Source organism: Syngnathus typhle, linkage group LG4 (assembly GCF_033458585.1).
Source record: "Syngnathus typhle isolate RoL2023-S1 ecotype Sweden linkage group LG4, RoL_Styp_1.0, whole genome shotgun sequence".
Taxonomy (NCBI): Eukaryota; Metazoa; Chordata; class Actinopteri; order Syngnathiformes; family Syngnathidae; genus Syngnathus; species Syngnathus typhle.
The window spans coordinates 16,990,551-17,014,163 of record NC_083741.1 but is presented as its reverse complement, the minus strand read 5'-3'; the positions used below and the strand labels follow the sequence as shown (position 1 = coordinate 17,014,163).

Genomic DNA, 23,613 nt, shown 5'->3' with positions numbered 1-23,613 from the left:
ACATAGATATGTTTCTGTGTTAAAACTCTGCGGTAGAGGGATTCTGCCCTACTTACATTGCGCAACTTTGCCACATTCAAAATGGCAACGACGTTTACGTACAACGCGGCTGTTATGAGGTTATGTACCTTAGACATTGATGGATACCTACATTTCTAATTTTCTGCAAGTTGGTAGACGAGATCATCTTGTCTCCTGACGTCACCCCATCCATCATTCCTGTTCCACGTTTGTTCCTCCCCCGCTATCATTTACGTTTCACTTTTGTTCCACCCCGGGGAACCGCGTCTCTCCTCCCAGTCACTGCACCGAGAGCCCCGCGGAGCAGCGCAACCACTGGGCAACAGAAGAGCAGGCAGCCAAATGGTTGTCAGCCATGTTGTTGGTGTGACAGACTCAACAAGCTGTCAGCAACAGGTCCTCCCGAGAAGTAATAGCGAAACTAAAAACTTTCAACGCTTTCAACGCATCGTTGCACATTGGATAAGTCGTCGGCAAGAGCAGGATATTAACTTAGGACTTTTGGAAAACTCGGAAATGTGTCATTTTACTGACCTTAGCGAGAGATATCAACCAGAGGTAAGTTTGAAAAATTGCTGTAAATTGCCTTTTCAGGAATGTTATCATGCTTTCAAACAATGTGTAGTGTCCCACTGCTTTTATTAATGTAACAAATCAGGGGAAAAATCTCCTTCTCAATGATGCAAATTTTGAAACTCAGTGCCATGCAACGGGACGTAATTAGTACTGGGAGTCAAAACGTGCTTTCTAGTAAAATTGTGAATTCACAATTAGATAGATGCTCAAATGCATATTTTACGTTACGTGCCTATCGGTGAAGGTGGATTTGCATGTCATTGAAACTCGTTGAGCAGGTTGCAGGAAGCAGGCGAGCGATCTGAGAATGTGTGACTTGCAGAGATGTAGGGAATGCAACTACTGTGGTCTTCAAACTTATTTTTCTACATAAACAGTTGCACCATAACGGCCAGCATTAAATTAATGTAGTATGTCTGCGGAGAAATAAGATCATTTTATTAAACATCGCAACCCCATGTAAAGTTAGCCCATTTTAATATAACTGCATTAAAATCACTTAAATGATTCAACTCTAAGGTTTTGCAGATAAAAAGTTTAATAAAAACGTGAATAAGAGTTTGAAAACATGTTCTTTTAATAGAATAAATATGAATGCATTGCTTCAAAAAGTTAAAGACAACTGAATTGTGCTTAGGTCAACCCCCCACCCCCCATACAGAGAACCGACATACGAGTCTGACGAGTGGGACCAGCCCCATACAGCATTGCTTTACAGGCCATTGCTCAACACTGTGTACATCTTATTGCCTCATATGCCTCATACACATTTACTGGATAATCATGGCCTCTCGGAGTATCATTTCGATGATGCACTACTGACTGCAAACACTGCATAGCTCTACAAGATATACTAGTTTACATGGCTGACAAATAAACATTGGATGATAAACAAGTCTCCACTGACTAAGTCTGTGTGTAAATAAAAATGTGATCATTTTATGTTTTGTGACATTTTTGTTTGGTGGTGTGTCTTGAGATTTGTCTCTATAGAATATTTTCTTTGGCTAGTTAAAGTTTTCAAATACAGCTGTAGCAGACGTGATTGTGCTTGCAATTTTTTTTTTTGCCAACTTGATCATCCCTGCAGCAACACTTCAGCATGGTATGAAACACTTCAAAAGGCCCCTGCAGATTTGTGAAATGTGTTTTCTGTTGTGTAAAACGTTCACCTGCCAGCCACATGATCGTAACATACCATTAAAAGCAGGCGTTTCAATCACGAGTCGTAATTGTCATGCTGACTCAACCTGCTTTGCTTACTTGAGCACCCTTGGTGGCTTTCCACACTATTAGGCACTGCTACAACAAACATGTGGCCGCTAGTACAAGTGAGCAAGAGCTAGCAGACTTTTGTCTGCAGTGTTGCCAACAGCAATGTTTTTGCAATATTTGGCAACTCTTCCTATCCCACATGCAACTTTTCTCCCCAAAAAGCCTTGACAGATGAAAAATCTGTATTTTCTGCATTGTGGTCAAGATTTGGCCAGATAATCCTGTATGCAAATCTGCAGTTTCATAGACATACACGGCCACCGTAGTTAGTGCTCACTGCTCTTGGTGCAAAATTTCTTATTTTTTCCATCGCTAGTTTCTCGAAGAACTCGAAAATTGGGTCACTCATAAGTCGAGGTACCATTTTATTGAAGCGACAGACACGTAAGAACAAGGAAATGGTTTGAGGTTTTATTTTTCATCAGTCTAGCTCAGTATGACCCCTTTTCAATGTCTACATGGTTTATTATTAAACGATACACCGATTGGAATTACATCTCCAGATTCATTGCTGCTATTAGAACGCTTAGTCAGTGCCAGGTAGGCTATTTATCCAACACTTCTGTGTTTTGTACATAGCGAGTGAGACAGGCATGACCTTTTGAACAGCAGCTGAAACCAAGTTGAAGCATTTGAGGTTAGACTAGCACGGGCAAGCCACAAGTGAAATGACAGGCTGCAGTCTGTAGACATGGTAAAATTAAGCGCCTAATGTCTGATGGTTTATTACCAAAAAATGTCTGCGCTGGTCACTGCAGTGGAATCTCAGAAGTCCAACCCAACCCGTTCCAAGTCTGCCTGTGAGGGCATGAATGGTTCTGTTGGAGTTTCTGGAAGTATTTATTAGTGGAAATGTCTTGTCTATACTTTGAAAGGACAAATAAATACCCAAATGTACATATTTGCCTAAAAACAACAGAAATTGTAACCGTCTGAAAATGTACCCTTTTTATTAGCTACCGTATATGTCCCAGTGACGAGCCATCGGACCCTTAAAGGGACAAATTTAGCACTTTTTTTTCTGTTAGTGTAGCATGGATACTGACTTTTGAAGTCGAATTTCATACTGCTATTTTTAACATACAGTAGCTTGACAGTAACTCAAATCTCCTGGTGAGTTGAGTTCATCTACTGAACACTGTATGAAATTCTGCAACTGTATTTATCTAGCACCATCAAAACAGCGCTTTTGTGTGAGCGTTCGAGAATACTCTCTGTGTTCCATCTGTCCGTTCTTTGTGTTCTCACACACTCTGCCGCCCAGTCAACCTTGTTGTGTCTGTTGCAATGCAAATATTAAAAAGGGTGCTGAATTCATTTGGAAACTCATGGCTACTTTGACAGAAGGCCTGTTTGTGCATTTTTGTGTCTAACTATGTAAATAGGGACATTTTAGAGATGTTTAGAGATCTAAACTGACCATCTGTAGTCGGCCCATTGTGCGCGACGAGTCTTTGGTTCTCAGAGTCAGGCAGTGATCATTCTGATTCATATTGTGTTTGTGAAATATGAGTTAAGCAGTAAAACTGGGTGAAAGCATCCTCTGGGAGACATGCTTGTACTCCAGAAGCATAACGGGCTCTGAACCAAAGAGGAGAAAGCATGCAACTGAGACCAAAGGGAAGGACCTGACCCAAAAGATGAGACGAGGCGGAGAGCGACAGATGGCAGGCAGTAGATTAGTCTCCCGCTTTGATCTTCGATCCTTGTGGGCATCGATTCAGTACAATCAGTCCAACAAAACCCTCCCTCACTCTGTTATGCCTTTTATTTTTTTTCCCCAAACAGTGTTTTTTGACCATCTGTAACTGGCACTCCCTAAATAACTTGTCAGGCATTTTTTGTTTTTTTTTGTTCTGCTGTCTGCATTTGGGAGTTTTGGTTCTCAGATTGCTGTGTCACGTCCAAGCTGTCCCGCTGCCAAAGTCAATGATAGCTTCCTGTCAGCTGACATGATGAGGAAATACTTGGTTCTGATTGCCGGGTTGGAAATGTTGAGTAAGAAGCCCTGGAATGTGTCCCCATTTGCTTGTCATTCTTCCGGGTCATTTTTTTCCCAGAGCAGTGAATTGATCGCAACTGGTTTGGAACTTCCAAGTCAATCTAAGACACCCAGAGCAGTATGGTTGTGTTTGATTCAATGAGAAACTCAACAATAAATGTCAACTGGGAGTGGCCATGAACAGCTTGACCTTTTATTTTCAAGGTTTATTATCAGCCAAACCGTTGCTGTTTTGTGAAGTTAGATCAATTGAGTTGCGCTCTAATTATCTGGCGCTGGTAGCTCAAATTTCTGCTTACAAGTCATGCATACAGAAAAAAAATCACCTGAGCGATGACTCGTATCTCGGAAAAGCTGTACGCCGGGTTACTTTTAAGGGAAGCTGCTCAAGACTTTGTTCAGATTTCAAAAACAGATCAGACTAACACCGTGGTTGAACTTTTATTAACTGTACAAGTCATAGTTCAATATTTTTAACACTTTGCTAGTGTTGTCATCCACTGTAGACTCGTTTTCCCCCAAAGATGTAGTTAATTCAGAAATGTATGAGCACAGGAGCTTTTGACTTCTTAAGTTCCATTGTGTCACTGTCACCATTTTCTTGCTCACTGTATTCTTTAACAATTGACTGATTTCTAAACCTTGACATGTTGAGTCATGTTCATTCAAAGCACGAATGAATGGAGCGAAAACTGTTGACGTGACATAAATCAACGTGGTATAAATATGTGTACCATGACTCCCAGTCTCACCTCAAGCAAAATTGTTATTGAATATTTTAGTGTATGTTTCATCCAAAAGGTGCCAGTCTATACAGTGAATGTTAATGCCCTCACTTTAGCACCAATAAAGAGTGACTGTGGATAGTGTTGGTACCTCTCCCAGTATGCTTTAAAAGGTTTGGAAGGTGGTCTGAGTTACCCAGCCAGAGGGGAACAGGAGAAGCCCTGTTAGACTGTGCTGACTGGCTAAACGCTGCCTCCTGCTTCCTGCCTGCCTTGTTCGCTCCACAACTTGCTGTACTGTGCTGTGCTGTACTGTTCTGTCCTGTCCTGGCAGCAGTACTGACTGATGACTGGGCTGCCACTGTTTGTTTTGCAGATGACTCAAAGCAGTAGCTGAGGACACAATCGGGAGTTCAACCCCTCGCTGGCTCCCCGACACTAGCAAATATGAATGGTAAGCTGGCTCCTTGTTTGGATGAGTGCACTGTGCGCATGTACGGTTGAATAAGTCGTCTTTGTTGGAGAAAGCGATGATAAGATAACCTTTGTGTGCAAGTGGATTTCATTATAACATGTGCACAACTACCGTTTCTTATTTTAGTTTCGCAACTACCATCTCTCATTTTAATTTCATTGAGCATGTTCCCATGGATTTACTTGACAGCACTCAATCACTAACAGTAAATCTGTTTCTGTGGTTGTTTAACTTAACACTTAGTTTAGGGAGTGTCTTTGCTATTTGTGTGCCATCTCCCTTTGGTGCCAAGTGCTTGTTTGCTTTTCTCAGGTGAAGGTTTTGCTTCCTGGTAATGATCATCAGTGTAATTTTATTTGAACAAGGCTTCTTTCCTGTGCGTTTAGGTCATTAGTATAATGTATCATTTCGAAACAACTGAGCAAGAGTGAGATTAATGACAAGGTCAAAAGCGTACATTGGCCATATAGCATTTATAGGAATTGGAAGACAAAATGGATTTTGTGCTTCCTATTCAGGTTCCGCTTTTCTAGAAATACTTCCTACACAGTTTTGGAGTGTCTCTGGGAATTTATTTTTTAACATTTACAAAGTCATAGTTCAAGGGGTTGAGGTCAGGTTTCTCATGTTCCTTTTGCTACACCAAAGTCATCCAAGATAGTATGTACAGTTTAGATCTGGTTTTGTATTGTCGGAAGGTGCCAAACAGCCCTTTCCTCATACATGGTTGGAAGCATAGAGCTCTCAAAATATCTTGGACGCATAAAGACTCAGTAAAATCCATCCAACCCAATTTATTAATTAGTTGTTTATTTTTGTGTTATTTATTTATTTATTTATTTTGCAGGTGGTGCTAATGTGTGGGCTGTCACGCCAGAAGAGAGGTTGAAACATGACCAACAGTTTGATACCCTCGCCCCTTCAATGGGTTATGTTTCAGGTGCATCCATAAGTTTTTTTTTTGTTATCTATAAATTGTATCTTGGTCATTATTGACAGCAGGATCCCTCTCAACTCATTTAATTTCCTGTCTTTTATCTTCCTTTCTGTAGGTGAGCAGGCGAGGAAGTTTTTCCTTCAGTCGGGGCTACCTGCTTCAGTTCTGGCTGAAATATGGTAGGAAATATTTGTGGAACAACAAATTCCCCCCCAAAACTATCCTCGACTAACAATTTTGTGGCTCAATCCCAGGGCTCTTGCTGACATGAACAAAGATGGCAAGATGGACAGGTTGGAGTTTTCCATTGCGATGAAGCTTGTGAAGCTCAAACTGCAGGGAACGCCGCTTCCTTCTGTCCTGCCAGGCATCATGAAGCAACCTCCAGTAGCTGTTCCCAATCTCAGCTACGGTACTGATCACACTCTAAAGCACTTTAGAGCAACAGATTTTCATCCAAAAATCTTGACAAGATTTCAGCAGCCTTTTGGTGGATTGCTGTCATGCAAGTTGGCTACCATCTAACTTATTAGCTTGTCACGTGTTTATGCCTTAGGGATGATGCAGAGCATGTCCCTGATGCCTGGAACCAACCTTTCTATGTTCACACCTGTATCCATGGCAACCCCAGGACCCACCTCTTTGCCAACAATGGCAGGCCACAACCTGGGATTTATTCAGCCAATGGCTGCTGGCACCTTGGCCACTGGTACACAATATTTATGTTGTTTTTATATGTCTAATTATTCATCCATATGGTCCTGCTACTGGTGTAGTTTATAATGCAGGAAACTATTTGATCACTCTTGATTGGTTTTATTTTTGCCATAGAATACACCTAAAACCAAAGGTTTTGCTTTACCCCTGAATCTGCTTATGAGCAAAAGTGTAATGGCTGTGTCCTAATACTGCTGTCAATATCATGTGTCATCCATCTTCTTGCTGATGCGTCTATAAATGAATGGAATTTATGTTGATGTATTTTTCAGGTCTTCCGCTTTCTGCTTCCTCCTACGGTTCTCCTCTTGCATCCAGGTAACACACACATGCACACGCTAATATTTCAATGCCCAAAGCAATAGCCCTTCAGCCACTTATCTAGTGGGATGCTTGTAAATCATACATCATTTATTATTCATCCATCTGAAGACTGCGAGGACTAAGCCTCAGTATATTGGCGTTTTTAGCTTGTATTTTTGTATTTTCTTTGTGCTGCAGCGCCACTTTGCCACCCTCCTCAATGACTGCCCAAATGGCAGCAGGCCTCGGGGAGTGGGGTGTGCCACATGCCTCCAGACTCAAATATAGGCAGCACTTCAACGTCTTGGACAAGCAGATGACGGGATACCTCACTGGTACTGTGTGTGTGAGTGTATGAGTGTGTGAATGTGTGAGTGTCTATTTGCACAGTGCACTTGGGTCATACAAAACCCAACTATGTGCGGCATGCAGGCGTGGATGTTCATGAACAACCGTTGATTTCATAAATCTTCCCTCCCTCTTTTTTTGCTTTCTTTTTTGGAATCTGAATTGCGTCAAGCATTGGCTATCTTGGCAAGCGTGTATGTGCTTGTGTGAATGGCAGGCTTGTTGGACCAGTTTTTTCTGAAGTAGCCATAGTGAGACAATGAGCACACACCTACTCAAGCCTGCCTGACTTGCAGGGCGGTTAGGTTTTTTAAAGTGTGTCCCAACATAATAAATAAAGCAAATTCATGGCTTTATGGGGAATTATTGTAGCCGCCCCACCTACCAGACTTTGTACTTAAAGTTTTGTTCACATAATACTTTCAGTCATACCTTATACAAACTTTCCACACCTATACATTAATGTCTTTCTCCCACATTGTCACCTGACTTTGTGATGAAATTCTTTTTTTTTTCCCTAAATCATCTCCTCATTCTGCTGAAATTGCCTACATAGCAGGTCATGTAATTCTACCTTTCAAATGAATTAATAATAAATATAATCACTCAGTTTTGGGTTTACTACAAAAATGTGGACAAAGACTATGAACATTATTCTAGGCTGGATTACGATGTAAGAAAAACTTAAATAAATAAATACATAACATTCCATTTGTCTGCAGGTCCGCAGGTGAGAGGTGCCATGGCAACCACAATGCTCAGTCAGACTCAGCTCGCCTCTATCTGGTAAGGAAATATGACTGTGTTTATAAATGCAAAGCTATTTGTAAATGGTGATGTGTACTTCTACGACAACTATCAAGGAGCTATCAAGTTGTTGTGTATACATTATGTAGTAATATCATAAGTTTATTTGGCTTCAAAGTTATAATTACGATGTGGCCAGTGACAAAAATTTGTTTGACACCCCTGATCTATATTATCTAAACTCTATTTGTGTAACCATGTTCTCTGTGTTTTTATAATTTATCTACATACTATATATATGTGCATGCACAAATGAATACGCATGTATATTTGAATCAAAATAATACACACAATGATTTAACCTTTCTACAGGAATTTGGCTGATGTGGACAAGGATGGCAAGCTTTCGGCCGAGGAGTTCATCCTGGCCATGCATCTAGTGGATGTAGCCAAGAGTGGGCAACCACTGCCGCGTACCCTGCCAACTGACCTGGTGCCACCCACACAACGGTATGTATGTATAAATTGAGCCAAAAGAGTCACCACATGACTGCATCATCATTATTTGCTGTCTGAATGATATCATCCTTTCTCGCAGGAGCCTTGCAAATGGATCCAGTGTGTCCAACTATGCGGCTCTTTATGATAATTTGGATGTTGAACTGACACAGCAAGCCAGAAGCAACAGTCAGTTTTTTTCCTTATTATTATTATTTTTTTTAAAGTAGTGCCTTCATTCCTAGACCTGATATAATTGTCTGTTCCAAATTATTTTTCTTCAGAATTAAGTTTAACATATACTGTAAGTGATTACAGGAACCATTCAAGTTGTCTACCTGTCACCCTTTAGTGTCATTCGAGGACAAATTCAAAGCCAACCTAGACCGCGGTAATGCAGAGCTCGAGAAGAGACGATTGGCGTTGCTGGAAGCGGAAAAGAAAGAGCAGCAGAGGCAAGCTCAAAAGGCACGAGAGGAGCAAGAGCGACGGGAGAAAGAAGCTCGCGAAGCGGAAGAGAGGAGGCGGAAAGAGGAGGAGAGGCGGCTGGAGCGCCAGAGAGAGTTGGAGAGGCAGAGAGAAGAAGAACGTCAAAGAGAAATTGAAAGAAAAGAGGTGAGGCGCTCTCAAGAAACCCTTCACATTTCCGGACGAGATTCTGGCTCAACTGTTCTACTCGTACAAAATGATTCCCCTGCTGTATATTGTTGGGTTTTCTCTACAGGCTGCACAGCGGGAGCTTGAGCGGCAAAGGAAGGAGGAATTTCAAAGGAGGAAAAGAGGCGAGCTCCAAATAAAGAGGCAGCAGGAGCAGGACGACATCATCCAGCTCAAAGCTAAGAAGAGGAGTTTGGAGATGGAGTTGGAAGCTGTGGTTAGTGATGTGAAGCGACTGGAGGCTCAATTGTAAAGGTTGCGCCAACCTGGGTGGAGATTTCAGGTCATTCTTTGTGTCTTAAAACTCAAGGGTAACAAACAACGGCAGATTTCTGACCGTTTGCGTGACATTCAAAATAAGAAGACTCTTCCCAGGACTGAGCTGGACCTTCTCAATCAGAGGAAAGATGCACGCCATCTTGACATCAAAAACATTCAGCAACAGATTGAAGTTAGTGTTGGTTTTCTTTCCAACTGTTTGGGATTACCATTTTGTTTGCTGAATGCAACAAAACTTTTTGACAGGAGTTCCAGAAGAAATTAGCCCTATTGACTCCAGAACAGAAAAGGCTGACAGAGATACTCCAAAGCATGGCTGTGAATAACCTGTCAGGTTGGTGTTGGTGGTAATATTTATTTTGCAAACTGACACAAAAGATATCATAAGAAACACAAAAAATGTCACCCAATGCAACGGTTGACACGTTAGTATTAATTCAAATACATAAAAATATATATCTCCCATAGTATCTGCCTCATAAATACCATCTTTTTGTGCTGTCTCATCCTATGTTTGTAGTGTCCACCATCTCCAACTTGAAGCTCAATGTCACCCAGAAGCGAGGTGCATGCACAAACTTGAAAACTCAGGTGGAAGCCCTTGAGAGAGAAACTGCTGCCAAACTGGAAGAGCTGGACCGGTATAACAAAAACATGCAGGTAGAATAAGGCAACATCATATGTAGCAATTTGACATGGCATCAGTTAAAAACCTTGCAGTCACATGAAAGAGTGACTCAATATGACTGTGTGTATGGGTCACACACTGTGTTACGTTTTACGTCCTTTAATTCCTCATAGTCGCCCGGGGCATTTATTTACTCAACAGAAAATAGTGGATACATTTTGTCTGTTCGTGACATTTGTGCTGGATTGCTAATTGCCAGTAAAGATGCAATCAACACATTTAATGCTTCAAAGCGGTACTTTTGAAATTCATCGGAAAGACGCTATGCGCTTCAGTGCTGCTGGATTGGTTATCGACCAAGTTCAATTAGTCTCAGCCATTAATGCTTTTATGTCTGAGCGCAAACACGACTTGTCTATGAACAACAAAGTTTGGTTCACAATGTTCTCACGTAAAATGGTGTCCAACTTGCTTCTTCCTTTTTAACCTTATCTTTTGCTACCTTCAACTGTTGTTTGTTTCTTCTGCATCTTCCTCCTGTCCTCTTGTTGCACATCTTCCTTCTAACTTTGCAGCATGTGGGTGCTAACGGCGCTTTGCTTGAGGCAGTCGTCTCACTGCTGGCCTGCCTGCGTAATCTCTTCTACCTGCTGAAGGTTTTCATTCTTCTTGTCGTTCTCAACCTTGAATATCTTTTATCCGCTGGTGTCATTGGCTATCCCCATTTTTTTACGTTTTGATCACACACCCCTCACTCTTCTAACATGTATTTTTACTCCTTTTGCTCAGCCCCTTACTTGTTAGTCCAGTCACTCCATGTTTTTCATCTACATCAGGAACTAAAAACGAGCCAGCAAATGCAGCAGGCAGCACTCGAGAACCTGCGAAGCATCAAAGAGGACAAAAAGCAAGAGCTGATTCGAAAGAAGCAGGAGCACGAGGAGAGGAGGAAACTAGAAGAAGAGAGGAGGCGGCAGGAGGAGGAAGCTCAAAGGTCTTTTACACGTTTACACAAGTGAAACGGCATCGAACCTGCTGTATGATTTTCACGTTCGTGTTGTCATCTGTTTTGCAGGCTTATCAAGCTAGAAAAGGAGCGTCAGTGGAAGGAGAAGTTGAGGAGGGATGAGGAGGAGCGCCAAAGACTACTTCAGGAGGAACGTGCGGCCAAACAAAGGGAGGAGGAGGAGAAAGAAAGGCAGGCTCTCATCCAGGCAGCAAAGTTGGAGGCCGAACGAGAGCTTAGGGCAAAGCAGGAGGCGGAGCGCAAGCGCAGAGAAGAAGAGGAGAGGAAAAAAAGGGAGGAGGAGGAACACCGGAGGCAAATAGAGAGACAGAGGCAGGAGGAAGAGAGGAGAAAACTGGAGGAAGAGAGGAGGCAGTTGGAGGCTGAGAGGAAGAAGCTGGAGGAGGATAAAAGGATGGAGGAAAGGAAAAGGAAAGAAGAGGAGGAGCGACTGAAGCGGGAGGAGGAGAGAAGGAGGCTGGAGGAAGAACGCCAAAGGAAGCAAGAGCAGGAGGCAGAGGAGAGGAGATGGATTGAAGAAGAACGCAGAAAGGAGCTGGAGCGGGTGGAGGAGGAAAGGCGGAGACAGAGGGCAGCCCAGGCGGCCGTCCGAGACTCTGAGGAGAGGAGGAGGTTCGAGGAGGAGGAGCGAAAGAGGGAGGAAGAGAAACGGAAGCTTCAGCACCAACAGGAAGATGATCGGAGGAGGCGTGAAGAGGAACGAAAAAGAGCAGAGGAGGATAGAAAGAGGAAGGTGCAAGAAGAGGAGAAGAAGAGAAAGGAGCATCAGTCCAGTGGAGGAGGCAAGATTGACATTCAAGAGAAGCTCAACTCTCTGCTTCGAGGACTGGAGGAAAGGAAAGGTAAGTCAATACGACGTGAGATGATCAGATGATGAACGAGGAGCTTCTTGTTTGGTTCAAATTGCTCATGTGCCACCATAGGCCGGCAACCACGGACCATGCAATCCAGCAAGTCGGTGACTCTTACACCCTTCAGGTCACTTTACCCGTTCACGGCACGAAACCACGAAGAGCTCACTTTCAACCCGGATGAAATCATCGAGGTATGATTGCAATCACCTCACGAGGGCTGCCCTCCAAAATCAAATCAATTATCTTTGCACGTAATATTTTCTCTCCTCACTTTCCAACTCTCCGTCCTCTTCTGTTAGGTGGATGAGACTGTGGAGCCAGAGGAGGGTTGGTTGTATGGGCACAGACAAGGGCTGATGGGTTGGTTCCCAAAGAGCTACGTCGAGAGGGTGGGCCAGTCGGACTCGGCAGCCCCTGCGCCACCTCCGAAGTTGCCCATTCAGTCGCAGCTTTCTCATGCTCTTGAAGCGGCAAAAGTAGCTGGGACGAAATCTGCCTTCACCCCAACACACTCTCCAAACTCTACTCACTCTGACACACCAGGACAGGTAAGTTATCTTTGTTGGATTTATTATAGGATGATATCACACACAATCGACATGACTGACATAGCTTGCCTGGAAGAACTGTTACCATTTCAAACCACACCACGTCGAGAAAGCTTTTAGATGTTTAAACTTACCTATATGGATACACCGTTTTTCTTTTATCAGCAGGTGGTAGGGAACCTGCTCGCCCAGGCTCTGTGCTCCTGGACCGCAAAGACGGACAACCATCTGAACTTTGAAAAGGATGATGTGATTCAGGTGCTAGAACAGCAGGACAGCTGGTGGCTGGGAAACCTGAAGGGAGAACAGGGCTGGTTCCCCAAGTCTTACGTCACACTTGTGGGCGAAGGGGACAGTTCAGAGTATGTATTCAATTACACAAAAAAGGAACAAGATCGTTTTAACATGTTAAAATGTCATAACAAAGTCGAGTTTATTTCAGCAACTCTGGGAAATAACATTAATACTGCTTTGTATCATTTTCAGCCACTCACCAAATTGCAAAACAGTGTTAATGAGTTCTGAGGGTGTTTCTAAATTTATTTCTCCGTGTTTGTGTTCACAGCATGACAAACTCCACATCCGGTGGTGCAGAGATGAGCAACAATCAACAATTTGAAGGTGAAATCAACTGCCAGAAATATGGCATTCATTCAGGGAGAATGTATCTTGTAATGTTCAGCTACAGCATTAGTAGCAACTGAAACTCAGCTTTACGATCAAAACTTTGCAGAGTTCATAATTTAGGAGGACATGTCTTATCCATGTCCTCAGATTTGTCAGATGAGTTTATTTGGTCGTTGGTGTACTATTTTGCATTTTTGTGCTTACAACTTTATGGCTTCTCATCACTTTTTCTATCTAGAGTACACAGCGTTATACCCGTATGAGTCATCCGAGCCTTCAGATCTGACGTTCAGAGAGGGGGATGTGATCTTGGTGACCAAGAAAGATAGAGAATGGTGGAACGGCGTCATTGCCGACCGCTCGGGCGCCTTTCCCGGCACCTACGTCAAACCTAAGGAAGCGGATGTAAGAATTTTCAAGCACTAGAGCTCTAGCTAATGTCGCCTAAATTATATGTGGTTTTAAATCATTTTATTTACGTTTCTCAGGTGAGCACAAAGAAGAGAGGTTGGTATCTTTGCCCTTATTGTGATATTACGCTCTCCATGCCATTACAAAGTTTGCTCCTATTTGTTCTTGCACAGAGATTGGCAAGGTCACCAGAGCCCATTCCTCCTCTGTACCCGGCCAGCTGAACCTGGAGAACGGCCAGCTCATTGTCGTCCTCAGCAAGGACGCGTCAGGCTGGTGGCTTGGAGAGCAGCAGGTCAGTCGTGCTCGAGTGCTCTACTACTGAACAGTAGATGGCACCAAATGATTGTGTCCTCTACGTTGTCCATTTAAAGCTGACAGCAGGTGAAAGTCTTGTCTGATAAAAGTTGTGATAGTCATGCTTGCATGTGTGTTTTGAAACAGGCCCGAGGTAAAAAGCGTCAAAAGGGCTGGTTTCCTTCCTCACATATTCAAATATTGGCGTCTAATAGCGGCAAATCCACACCAGCAGTCCAGTCAGGTAAAACACGTTCACAGCCATGATTACAGCTCTTATCTGAATGAAAAATACTTACAGGCCTTCAATATGATGTTTGGCTCATTGACATTGCCCTCTTCCCTAGGAGCGTGTCAGGTGATCGCCTTATACGACTATGTAGCCGCCAACAAGGACGATCTGAGCTTCTCAGCGAATCAGCTGATCACCGTCCTCGACAAGAGCAACCCGGATTGGTGGAAGGGAGAAGTCAATGGGGCTACTGGGTTGTTCCCCACCAATTACGTTAAGATGATCACAGGAGACGGTGACCCCAGTCACCAGTGTAAGTAATGCACGTACACATGACCGCACTCTTGAGTCATAATCCTCGCCGTCATTTGTAGTAGAAGGATGCTACGGTGAAGTTTTCTCTCCCTCCATGTTAGCATGTTTCAAGTGGCTTGTGGGAGCTGTTCTATCATCGTTGCACTTGGCATGCAGTTTTCTTCTTGGTCTATGCTCTTTTGCGCAGCACGCAAATCAGTGCGTTGTTGGACATAATTATACAATGCAAGCTGCAAATCATTCAAAAACAGAGCCAAGTAATTATAAAAACAGTTTACAGTGGAACCTCTGGATTCAAACATGATCCGTTTCAAGAAAATGTCAGGTCTTCTCTGATTAAGAATAACATTTTCCCGTAGGAAATACAGAAAATCTATTCCAGGCTCAAACTGTTGCCATCATAGAAACGCTATCAAAGTACGTTATCAACCGTATGAGTTAAAAGCATAAATTGTGTTCACTCCTCCATAACGTTGATGAGTGGTAAACAAAGATGGCTGTTTCAAAGTTAGACTAAATACAGATTTATTACTTTCTTTTATTAATATTACCAATCACTGAGGCTTGGAGCATTTCCCCATAGATGTTTAGTTCTACTCGAAACTACATAACCCCTGGTTTGTTGGATTTGAGAGGTTCCACTGTTTTTTACCTAATATTCAACCCAGTTTTCAGAATAAAACATCAAGACAATCGCTTACATTGTGGGGAAACTCACATTGATGACTCAGCATCAGGAGCAACTCAGGGGTCTCAGTATCTTCCTCAAGGAAACTTCAACTGGTCTGTGGGGAACCGGAAACTCCCTATTGCTAGATGGCCACTCCTCCCTTCCCCTTCAACCATGCCGCCCTGCAACTCATGGTTTAAGGAGATTTTTTTTCCCCCTCTGCATCAGAACTTGAAGGGAATCTTCTAGGTACAAACCGGAGTGGTACTTGCTTGTTAGCTTTTAATCTTTCCTTTTCGTCCCATCTCCTCCTCCTGTTGCTTCTCGCTGATTATCACCTTCTCCTCTTTCCTCATTTCTCCACTTGTTGCCCTCCCACCCACTTGCCCTCTTCTCTCCTTCTAGGATGGTAGAATGGGCTCCACCTCCTCTCCTTCTCCCGGCTTCAGAGAAACCCACTATTAGTGCACACTGCTCTGACGGAGTAGTATTTGGTTGCCCGGACCGTCCCACCTAATCTACTGACTACTCTCAATTGAATACTGTCATGTTTTGGAGACTTCTTCTCACCCCAAGAGGCTTTTTAGAATTGAATGAAGAACCATAAGCCTTTGTGCCTCTTTCAAAACAAATATACTTAGAGAAGGGTGATTATGGGTCTTTCTATGGTTTATGCTTTTCTTACACTTTTATATTTCACCCAACTTACGTCCTTGCTCAGCATCTATTCTCTCTTTTTGGGGGCGTCCATGATTTATCTCACCAGAATGCCTCCAGAGATATTATCCAGACTTCTACCACCTTTTCATCAAGTTTTTTAGTGCCTTCTTCAGATTATCCTCAGTGGAAGTGGAAGCATCATTATGTTTGCTCACAAGACTATAATATTGATTTTTGTTAACAGCATGCAAGCTTGAAGGAGAACCTGTGTCTAGTGCGCTGCCATGTTGTGCTAATGAGAGAAAGGGCAATTTTCTGCTTAGGTTTGAATGATCTGGTTCAATGTATTTGCAAGCTTTGGTCAGATTTTAAGGCTTCAAGAAAACAGGGTAAAACGCACTGATCAGAATGATGTATTTATTTTCTTTGGGTTCTGGGGTTCTGCCTTAAAATATTAAAGCTTTGTTTGATTTCACATTTAAGTGTTAGTGTTATTATTCCTTTATGTATATTCTTCGGTCGCGTACAAACGTGTGTCTGTGGGTGTGTGTCAATCAGCAAGATGGGTTGACCAAGTCAACCGTTAACATTCTAACCTAGTTGATGTTTGTCAAAGAACCATTTTTCATATCCCCCCCAATAAAAAAGATACTGCATATAGATAACCTGTCTCATCTTAGACGCTGTTCTTAACCTATTTTTTTTTCTACGGCTGTAAAATGAAATCACCAACCTTTTTGTTCCAAACATGCCACCATGAACCAAAGAAAGAGTTCCTCTCCTTGTTTTGGTACAAACAGATTTATTTTGCGCACAGAAACATTTGTAATCTGTCACCAGCAACACTGAGAAAACAGCCAGAAGGTGAGGGAGACGAAGACAAACGTGTTAAAAAGTCATACATGTGAAGACAGAGGACAGAAAATCTTTTTAGAAAAAAAAAAAATATTTGAATGATACATGAAACGTACCTCATGTGATGACTTTAGAGAGCAAATTTCATTTTTTAAACCTCTGGGATGAGGTAAACAGCGAGTGTTTGGTTAGTGAAGCAGAAAAGAACGGTGAGTTTGGAATGCTCTCAAATGTTAAATCATTCATCCGGTAAGTATGCACGTGTTGTGTTCTCATTATTATGTGACTTGACAGCACAAGTTTAACACAATAATTTTTTTGCCCTAAGTGTTTACAAAAAAGTAGTGAAAAGTTGCTTCTGCGGTTATAGTGAATTACTATTTTGTCTTGCCTTTGTTTTTGCATCCCAAATACCTCGTCTTGTGTGTGTTTTGTGTGCGCTGTAGGGTGTGCAGACCTGACCAGCTTGGAGTCGCTGAGCCCGCTCGAGAAGAAGAGGCAAGGCTACATTCATGAGCTGCTACAGACCGAAGAGAGATACGTGGAGGACTTGCGGACAGTGCTTGAGGTGTGACAAAGCAATCTATGTTAACTGTACATCTGCATGGCAAATATCTGTGCTAATCTTTTTAGGTTTTCCATAAGCCTATGTCGGAATCTGGACGATTGACTTCTGCAGAGATTGACATGATCTTTGCCAACTGGAAAGAACTGATTAGCTGCAACACTAAACTTCTCAGGTTTGTGCTACATCCACTAGATCAGGTTTGCAAATATTTTTAGTTTGCTTCAAACCTTATTGTGTCCATGTATTTTTATATTTTTTGGTCAGGGCGTTGTCTGTTCGGAAGAAGAGCGGCGGGGAGAACATGCCGGTGCACATGGTGGGAGACATTCTGGTTGCCGAGCTGTCCCACATGCAGTCGTACATCCGGTTCTGCTCGTGTCAGATTCAAGGAGCTGCAATGCTGCAGACTCGCACTGACAATGAGCCTGACTTCAAGAGCTTCCTCCAGGTAGGACTGAGAAGTCATCCAAGTGTGTTTCTGTATATATATCCTAATATATATTTTTTTACTGCTTTGGTTTTACACAGTAAATAGTAATTACATAACCCTTTTCAAAGTTTCATTCTTTCATTTTGAACAGAATGTGATGTCCCGCCCCTGTATTGATTAGCATTTCGATACATTTCAATAACATAAAAAACGTAATTCATTTTATCAGTTCCACTTTGGGAACAAAGGTAAAACTTGTCTGTTATGTAGATTCACCTTGCAGAATGAAATATTTCTCGACTTTATTTTTTTATAATTTTTGTGATCATAGTTTACAGCTAACAAAACTCTCTTCTCCAGCTCTTGAAATTAGAAAATGATGAGAGCAGTGAGCAACAATCAAAATAATAATTTTATTTACATATTAAGTAAGAATTTAAATTCTCCTGTGTTTGATGAGTGTGTGTGTATATAATTAGCCTGCTAAAATAAATTAACATGATAAATGATAAATATAACAATAAACAAATCTTTTTATTCTTATTATTAGAAGATAAAAATGGGATAACCCTGAATGTGTTTTCTGCCTACTAATCGACTTCCACTGGGCAGATTGAAGCCTTGGCATTTGCGCTCATCTAACCACTTGTGGCATATTGAATCTTACCTTTGCTGTCATTTGTCAGAAAATCAGCTCCGACTACAAATGTAAAGGGATGCCGCTGTCCAGCTTCCTGCTAAAGCCCATGCAGAGGATCACACGCTACCCACTGCACATCAAAAGTGTATGCATGTCCAACAGCTACTTTTGTGCAGTTTTGTGTCCAAGAAAAACAGAAGTATTCTCTCATCTTAGATTCTGGAGTGCACTGCAGAGGGCCACCCTGATAGAGGCCCTCTGAAAGAAGCTCTGGAGAGAGCAGAAGAACTTTGTCAGCAGGTGTGTAATGGATTAAGTGCATTATCCTATTTTGGTGTCGTACGAATTGATTAAGGTGTGCATCAGATACGCTTGCTTTTTTGATTATTTTTATGAGTATATTTTACTTTATGCCAACCAGGTCAATGAAGGTGTGAGAGATACGGAGAACTTGGATAGGCTGGAGTGGATTCAAAATCACGTCCTGTGTGACGGTGCAGCCGAGGTATTACGTTGAAACTTCTAGTGAATTGAAAATGATTCGAAGTAAATGGCTGCCATCAACCCACACATCTAAAAAAAAAAAAGGAATTCTAAAAAATATGTATTCCCCCCCCTCCCTTCTCTCCCTCCACAGAATATTGTTTTTAACTCTATCACCAACTGTTTGGGCCCAAGAAAATTACTCCACAGTGGCAAGGTGACCGATGTAGTCGACACAAACATTTCAACCACTATTCCACCGTGCTTCCCTTATTTTGCGTTTTGTCCCCTTTCTGTTTTATTCCTTATTCAGCGTGGATGTTAATTAGCATTTGTCTTTATTACGTTTGCAAGATCTACAAAGTCAAGAGCAACAAGGAACTTTGGGCCTTCCTCTTCAACGACTTCCTGCTCTTGACTCACTCGGGGAAACAATTCACCTCATCCGGCATTGATAAACTGTTCAGCGCCAAGAACAACACACACCTCAAAATCTACAAGCCGGTAAGACACAAAATATCATGCTGTCAATGAACTTGACGCCGTTTTTATTATCATTCTTTTTTCTTTTTGCATTGATATCTGCTGACTGTGTTTTCCTGCAGCCTATTATGCTCAATGAAGTTTTGGTGAAACTGCCGGATCCTTCTAGTGACGATCCCGTCTTCCACGTCTCGCACATCGACACGGTTTACATACTGAGGACGGAGAACATCAACGAACGGTAGACATGCACACAAACACACGTACGCCTGAATAGCATGTTGTGCGTTGAACATGTGAATTCAAAACTTTCAAGAAGGTCAAATTAAATGAACCTGTTAATGTTAAACTGTTTGTGAGTAGTATATGTGTAGGGCAGCCAAAATGATCAATCTGATCCTTTGCATTCGCAGGACAGCTTGGGTTCAGAAGATCAAGGCAGCGTCTGAAGAATCTCTCCAGAAGGAAAAGAAAAAGCGGGACAGGGCCTTCCACTGTAAGCCTTTCACACTGTGCCCGGCAAATGTGATGGTCGCTGTAGATGAATAACTGTTGCTTGTCTTTTTAGCTCGATCCTTGAAGGGAACTGGAATTGGCCGTCTTCTCGTCACAATCTTGGAAGCCTCTGAGCTGAAAGCAGTCAGGTCCAATGGTGAGTATGAACACATTTGGCTGGCTTTTGAGTATTACATAGTTGCTTGACCCAATGGTTATCATGATCATACATTTTAGGGGCTTTTGAATATACTTCCTCTTGCTTTCCGTTCATCCTTGTCAAGCTTTCCATTCCTCACCTCCACAGGTAAAATGAATCCATTCTGCGAGGTGACCTTGGGATCTCAGGTCTTCACGTCCCGAGTGCTCAATGACACCGTGTACCCCAAGTGGAACTTCAACTGTCAGTTCCAAATCAAGGACATTTACCAAGACGTCCTCAGCATCACCGTATATGAGAGGGACCCGTTTGCTCCTGACGGTCAGTTCCACTCTTTATCGTCGCGCCTCCTCACGTTTCACATGAAATGTTCACATGAGTTACAATGACTAAGTACTAGTCTTATTGTTTGAGTCATTTTTCAGTTTTACATTTTTTCTATTAAATTCTGGTGCGCTGCTCTCTTTTTTTTCTTGCCTAATTTAGAATCCGTGTAAAAACAGTCCAACTCACTGTCATGATAATTTTCTCTTCTCAGACTTCCTGGGACGGACAGAGGTTCCCATAGCAAACATAAAGAAAGAGCTGGAGGGCAAAGGCGGCGGCGGAGCGCGGCGTCTTGTGCTGCAAGAAGTGTCCAGTGGGGAAGTGTGGGTCCGCTTCGACCTGCAGCTCTTTAACGGCAAATAGCTTAACCAAGGCCTGCCTTAATGTTGTGATGAAGGAAGGCGGAAAATCTGTCTGACATTACCCCAATCCTCCTGAAGGGCTGGTGTTTTTTTTTGCTTACTTTTTCTTGGATGAAAAGGGGAATATTGACAAATCTTCAATGAAGCAACTGTTGAGTCAGGTTATTCAGGGCAAAGTCCACCAAACAAGTTGTAGTAAACTCGAGGACCTTTGCTCCAGTCTGAAGCGAGCATGACTGATGGTTTTGCTGATGTGCTGTCTTCCCCCATTTTGACATGAAAACAGTAGCACTAGTTTGAGCAAAGTCTACTGCTGTAGATAGATCTCAGGCTATTTCATTCTGGGTCAAGTAAGTCACTGTTATGACACAAGGTGCCGTCTCCTCTGTGTGATTCAAGTTTGCAATCTTTGTATTGTGTGCTTGCAAGCAAAAGCTCCTTTCAACTCGTTGAACTTTGTGTGTTATTATTATTATCTCACAATCAATTTCTAACTAAAAGTTTATTTTGTTGATATCAAAGCTTGTAGGACACACTGTTCTTCGCCATATGTAGACTGTGGTTAGGGGGAGATGATTTTTTTTTTTATATAGGAGTAAAATCACAGCAATTTTCCAGGGGCATTCTACTAATTAACTGAATAGTGTCTTTAAAAGTGTCTGTGTTTCTTATGTATCGTTGAATTGCCTAAGTTGTCGTGGAAGGAGGAAGGTTTGTTTAATGATTGTTCTTTAATTTCTAATCGTCTTGTAATACAATCAACACCTTTTCCTCTTTCTTCCCCCCTCTCAAAGTCCCTCGCAATTATCTTTTACATTCAAGCCTGAAACAGAAGCTGTGCAATAATAATAATAATAGAATTAAGAATACTCTTTTGTGTTCTGTCCTAAGTGAATCCTGCTGTTTATTTACAGCTAGTGTGCTTGCTGCATCACTTTTCTCAGACAAATGTATAGTGTGACTTTTTCTGTTCTTCCATCCCACCACAGATGTGAATGTCACCACACCCTCAGCGATGTTTAATGATCTAACAGTAAGCGCCTGCCAGGGTTCTGCAGATTAATTACAACGTGTATTTATTTCTGTATTTATGTGAGGGACTATCCGAAGGTATAACGCTTACATAACCGTGTTCGTATTTACTGGTTGTTTTTTTAGGGTCAGCAAAACATGTTACCATGTTTTCTGTAATTGTTAGTAATTCCTCTCTTGTTAGTTCAACCTGTTTTAGATCTTTTATAAATTACATTGATTTGACTTTTTCTTTCCCTTTTTTTTTTTTTCATTATTCAATTTTATTTCTGCACAGATACTGGACTGCATAAGTCCTCCCAATAGACTTGTGAAACGTGTTTGTTTGGTTGTACGTTTTGCAGCCATCTGCTGTGCCCGCCGTGTCTGTCTGTTTACCTGCTGTTTGTACTATCCTGGGCCTGATTGAGGCACTCAAGGGTTGTCGAGTCAAAATAAAGACATTAAAAGTGGCCAGACTAACACATTATTTGAAAGGTTCACAAAAATCTACTTTGGTACCCCAATAGAGCAAGGAATTCCAAATGTGAATGTTTTACCATCACTAAGTGGGAATAATTTTTCAGTTTTGTTATATTTTGAATCCATTTTGTACATAGTAGTCGAGGAGGGAATTTTGGAAGACTAGAGTGCACAAATAGACCTCATTAAGTCCTTCTTCACCCTCCACTTGTTCCGAGTGCACGGGAGCAACAGTGATTGCATAACTACACTGACAGTGGCTGTGAGAGAGGCACACACACACACACACGCTCACAGCTGTGCAACACAACATCAGCTGGAGTCAACCTACTTTGCCTACATTGGGATTTTTTAATCCTGCAGGGACATTATTAAAATGATTAGTTACTCCTGCTCCCTATAGTACGTGGGACAGAATTATTCACAAAGAAATATTGTTGAATGTGAGACTTTAAAGTTAAGCAGAATACGTTTTACAGTTTTTATTCACACCTTGAGATGCAAGTTGAGTTCGTTCCAAGACCAAACAAACTCGTGTATGTCAATTCATCATTCCCCATTAAAAAGAATAGAGATGCCATTAATCTGTTGAGCTCCATGTTGTACTGTTCGTTTGACTTGCCATGTCCCACTGTGCATTCATCTTTTGATATTGCTTAAATAATTCACATTTACTGTAGGTTTCCCTCACATCCTGTTCACGGTTGCAACGAGACAAAAGTAGCCCTGGCGAAGAGAAATAGGCGGACGGAGAGGGAGATGGTGAGTGAAATACAGAAAAAAGACAAAATGCAGCAAAGCAGAAGCAAAGAGCTGCAGAGTAGTTGAGAGGCAAGATGGAAGTAAAGAAGAATAAACATGAATCGGAGAACAGAGGTAGAGTGACAGACTGAGAGGCACTGAGTTCCACTCGACTCAGTCATGAGAATGATTTCATTATTACCACATGAACAGCTGTCTTATGTAACACACACACAGACCTAAATAATGGAAAAGGGGGCACATCCTGGACACAAACCTGAATAAACGCAGGTGCCCTATGGAAACAAAAGTCTTGACAAGTCTTGCTACATGTTTAACTACAGCTTCTGAACTATACTGTATTAACTACTACTCCATGCGAAATAGTGATGTTGCAAGCGCGTACAAAAGAGTAGTTAATGTATTGAAAGCATCATTTGGTCACGGCCTTAGGCAAACTCATGTGAGCAAGGCACCCGATGAATGCAGTTCATGGCAAGACAAATGTGCCAACTCACTAGTGTGCAACCCATTGAAAAACACAGCTCACCCCCCGCCCCCCTCTCCATACAGCAGTTTCCTCACACAGTGTATATATACTGGACACAAATGTTGATGTGCATCTGTATTTTCATCTAAAACAGTTATTCCATTTTTTTTTTTTCAATTAAATTGCTATATCTACGCTGAGGTCCTTTGGTGGCCTCCATGAGAGATACCACAAATAAAGCTACACAGTTTGACTA

At 42.1% G+C, this 23,613-nt stretch overlaps 1 protein-coding gene across 3 annotated transcripts; it reads left to right on the top strand.

The window, feature by feature from the left end:
• The first annotated feature begins 165 nt into the window (after positions 1-165).
• Positions 166-22,116, top strand: itsn2b (intersectin 2b). Of its 3 annotated transcripts, none has more exons than XM_061277084.1 (40): positions 166-579; positions 4,976-5,053; positions 5,922-6,014; positions 6,127-6,190; positions 6,266-6,423; positions 6,568-6,720; positions 7,001-7,046; positions 7,230-7,366; positions 8,102-8,165; positions 8,499-8,636; positions 8,725-8,813; positions 8,977-9,239; positions 9,349-9,498; positions 9,592-9,732; positions 9,807-9,894; positions 10,081-10,220; positions 11,025-11,182; positions 11,264-12,057; positions 12,139-12,260; positions 12,369-12,617; positions 12,786-12,979; positions 13,183-13,238; positions 13,483-13,649; positions 13,733-13,751; positions 13,829-13,950; positions 14,100-14,196; positions 14,300-14,497; positions 17,131-17,252; positions 17,318-17,424; positions 17,517-17,700; positions 18,369-18,467; positions 18,539-18,622; positions 18,744-18,827; positions 18,960-19,022; positions 19,160-19,309; positions 19,411-19,529; positions 19,702-19,784; positions 19,857-19,940; positions 20,091-20,264; positions 20,482-22,116. In XM_061277084.1, exons 2-40 carry the CDS (start codon positions 5,047-5,049, stop codon positions 20,631-20,633), a joined length of 5,412 nt encoding a protein of 1,803 aa, XP_061133068.1. In that variant the 5' UTR covers positions 166-579; positions 4,976-5,046; the 3' UTR covers positions 20,634-22,116. The 3 variants fall into 3 exon arrangements, with proteins under 3 accessions (XP_061133068.1, XP_061133067.1, XP_061133069.1); XM_061277083.1 differs by having other exon boundaries at positions 167-579; positions 12,783-12,979; XM_061277085.1 differs by lacking the exons at positions 19,160-19,309; positions 19,411-19,529; positions 19,702-19,784; ... (1 more) ...; positions 20,091-20,264; positions 20,482-22,116 and adding an exon at positions 19,119-19,145 and having other exon boundaries at positions 169-579; positions 12,783-12,979.
• The last annotated feature ends 1,497 nt before the right edge of the window (positions 22,117-23,613 follow it).

Coding starts and splice junctions, on each gene's coding strand:
- itsn2b (XM_061277083.1), top strand. Junction 6,191..6,265: donor TCAGTTCTGGCTGAAATATG/GTAGGAAATATT, acceptor GCTCAATCCCAG/GGCTCTTGCTGACATGAACA. Junction 17,425..17,516: donor TGCAACACTAAACTTCTCAG/GTTTGTGCTACA, acceptor TTTTTTGGTCAG/GGCGTTGTCTGTTCGGAAGA.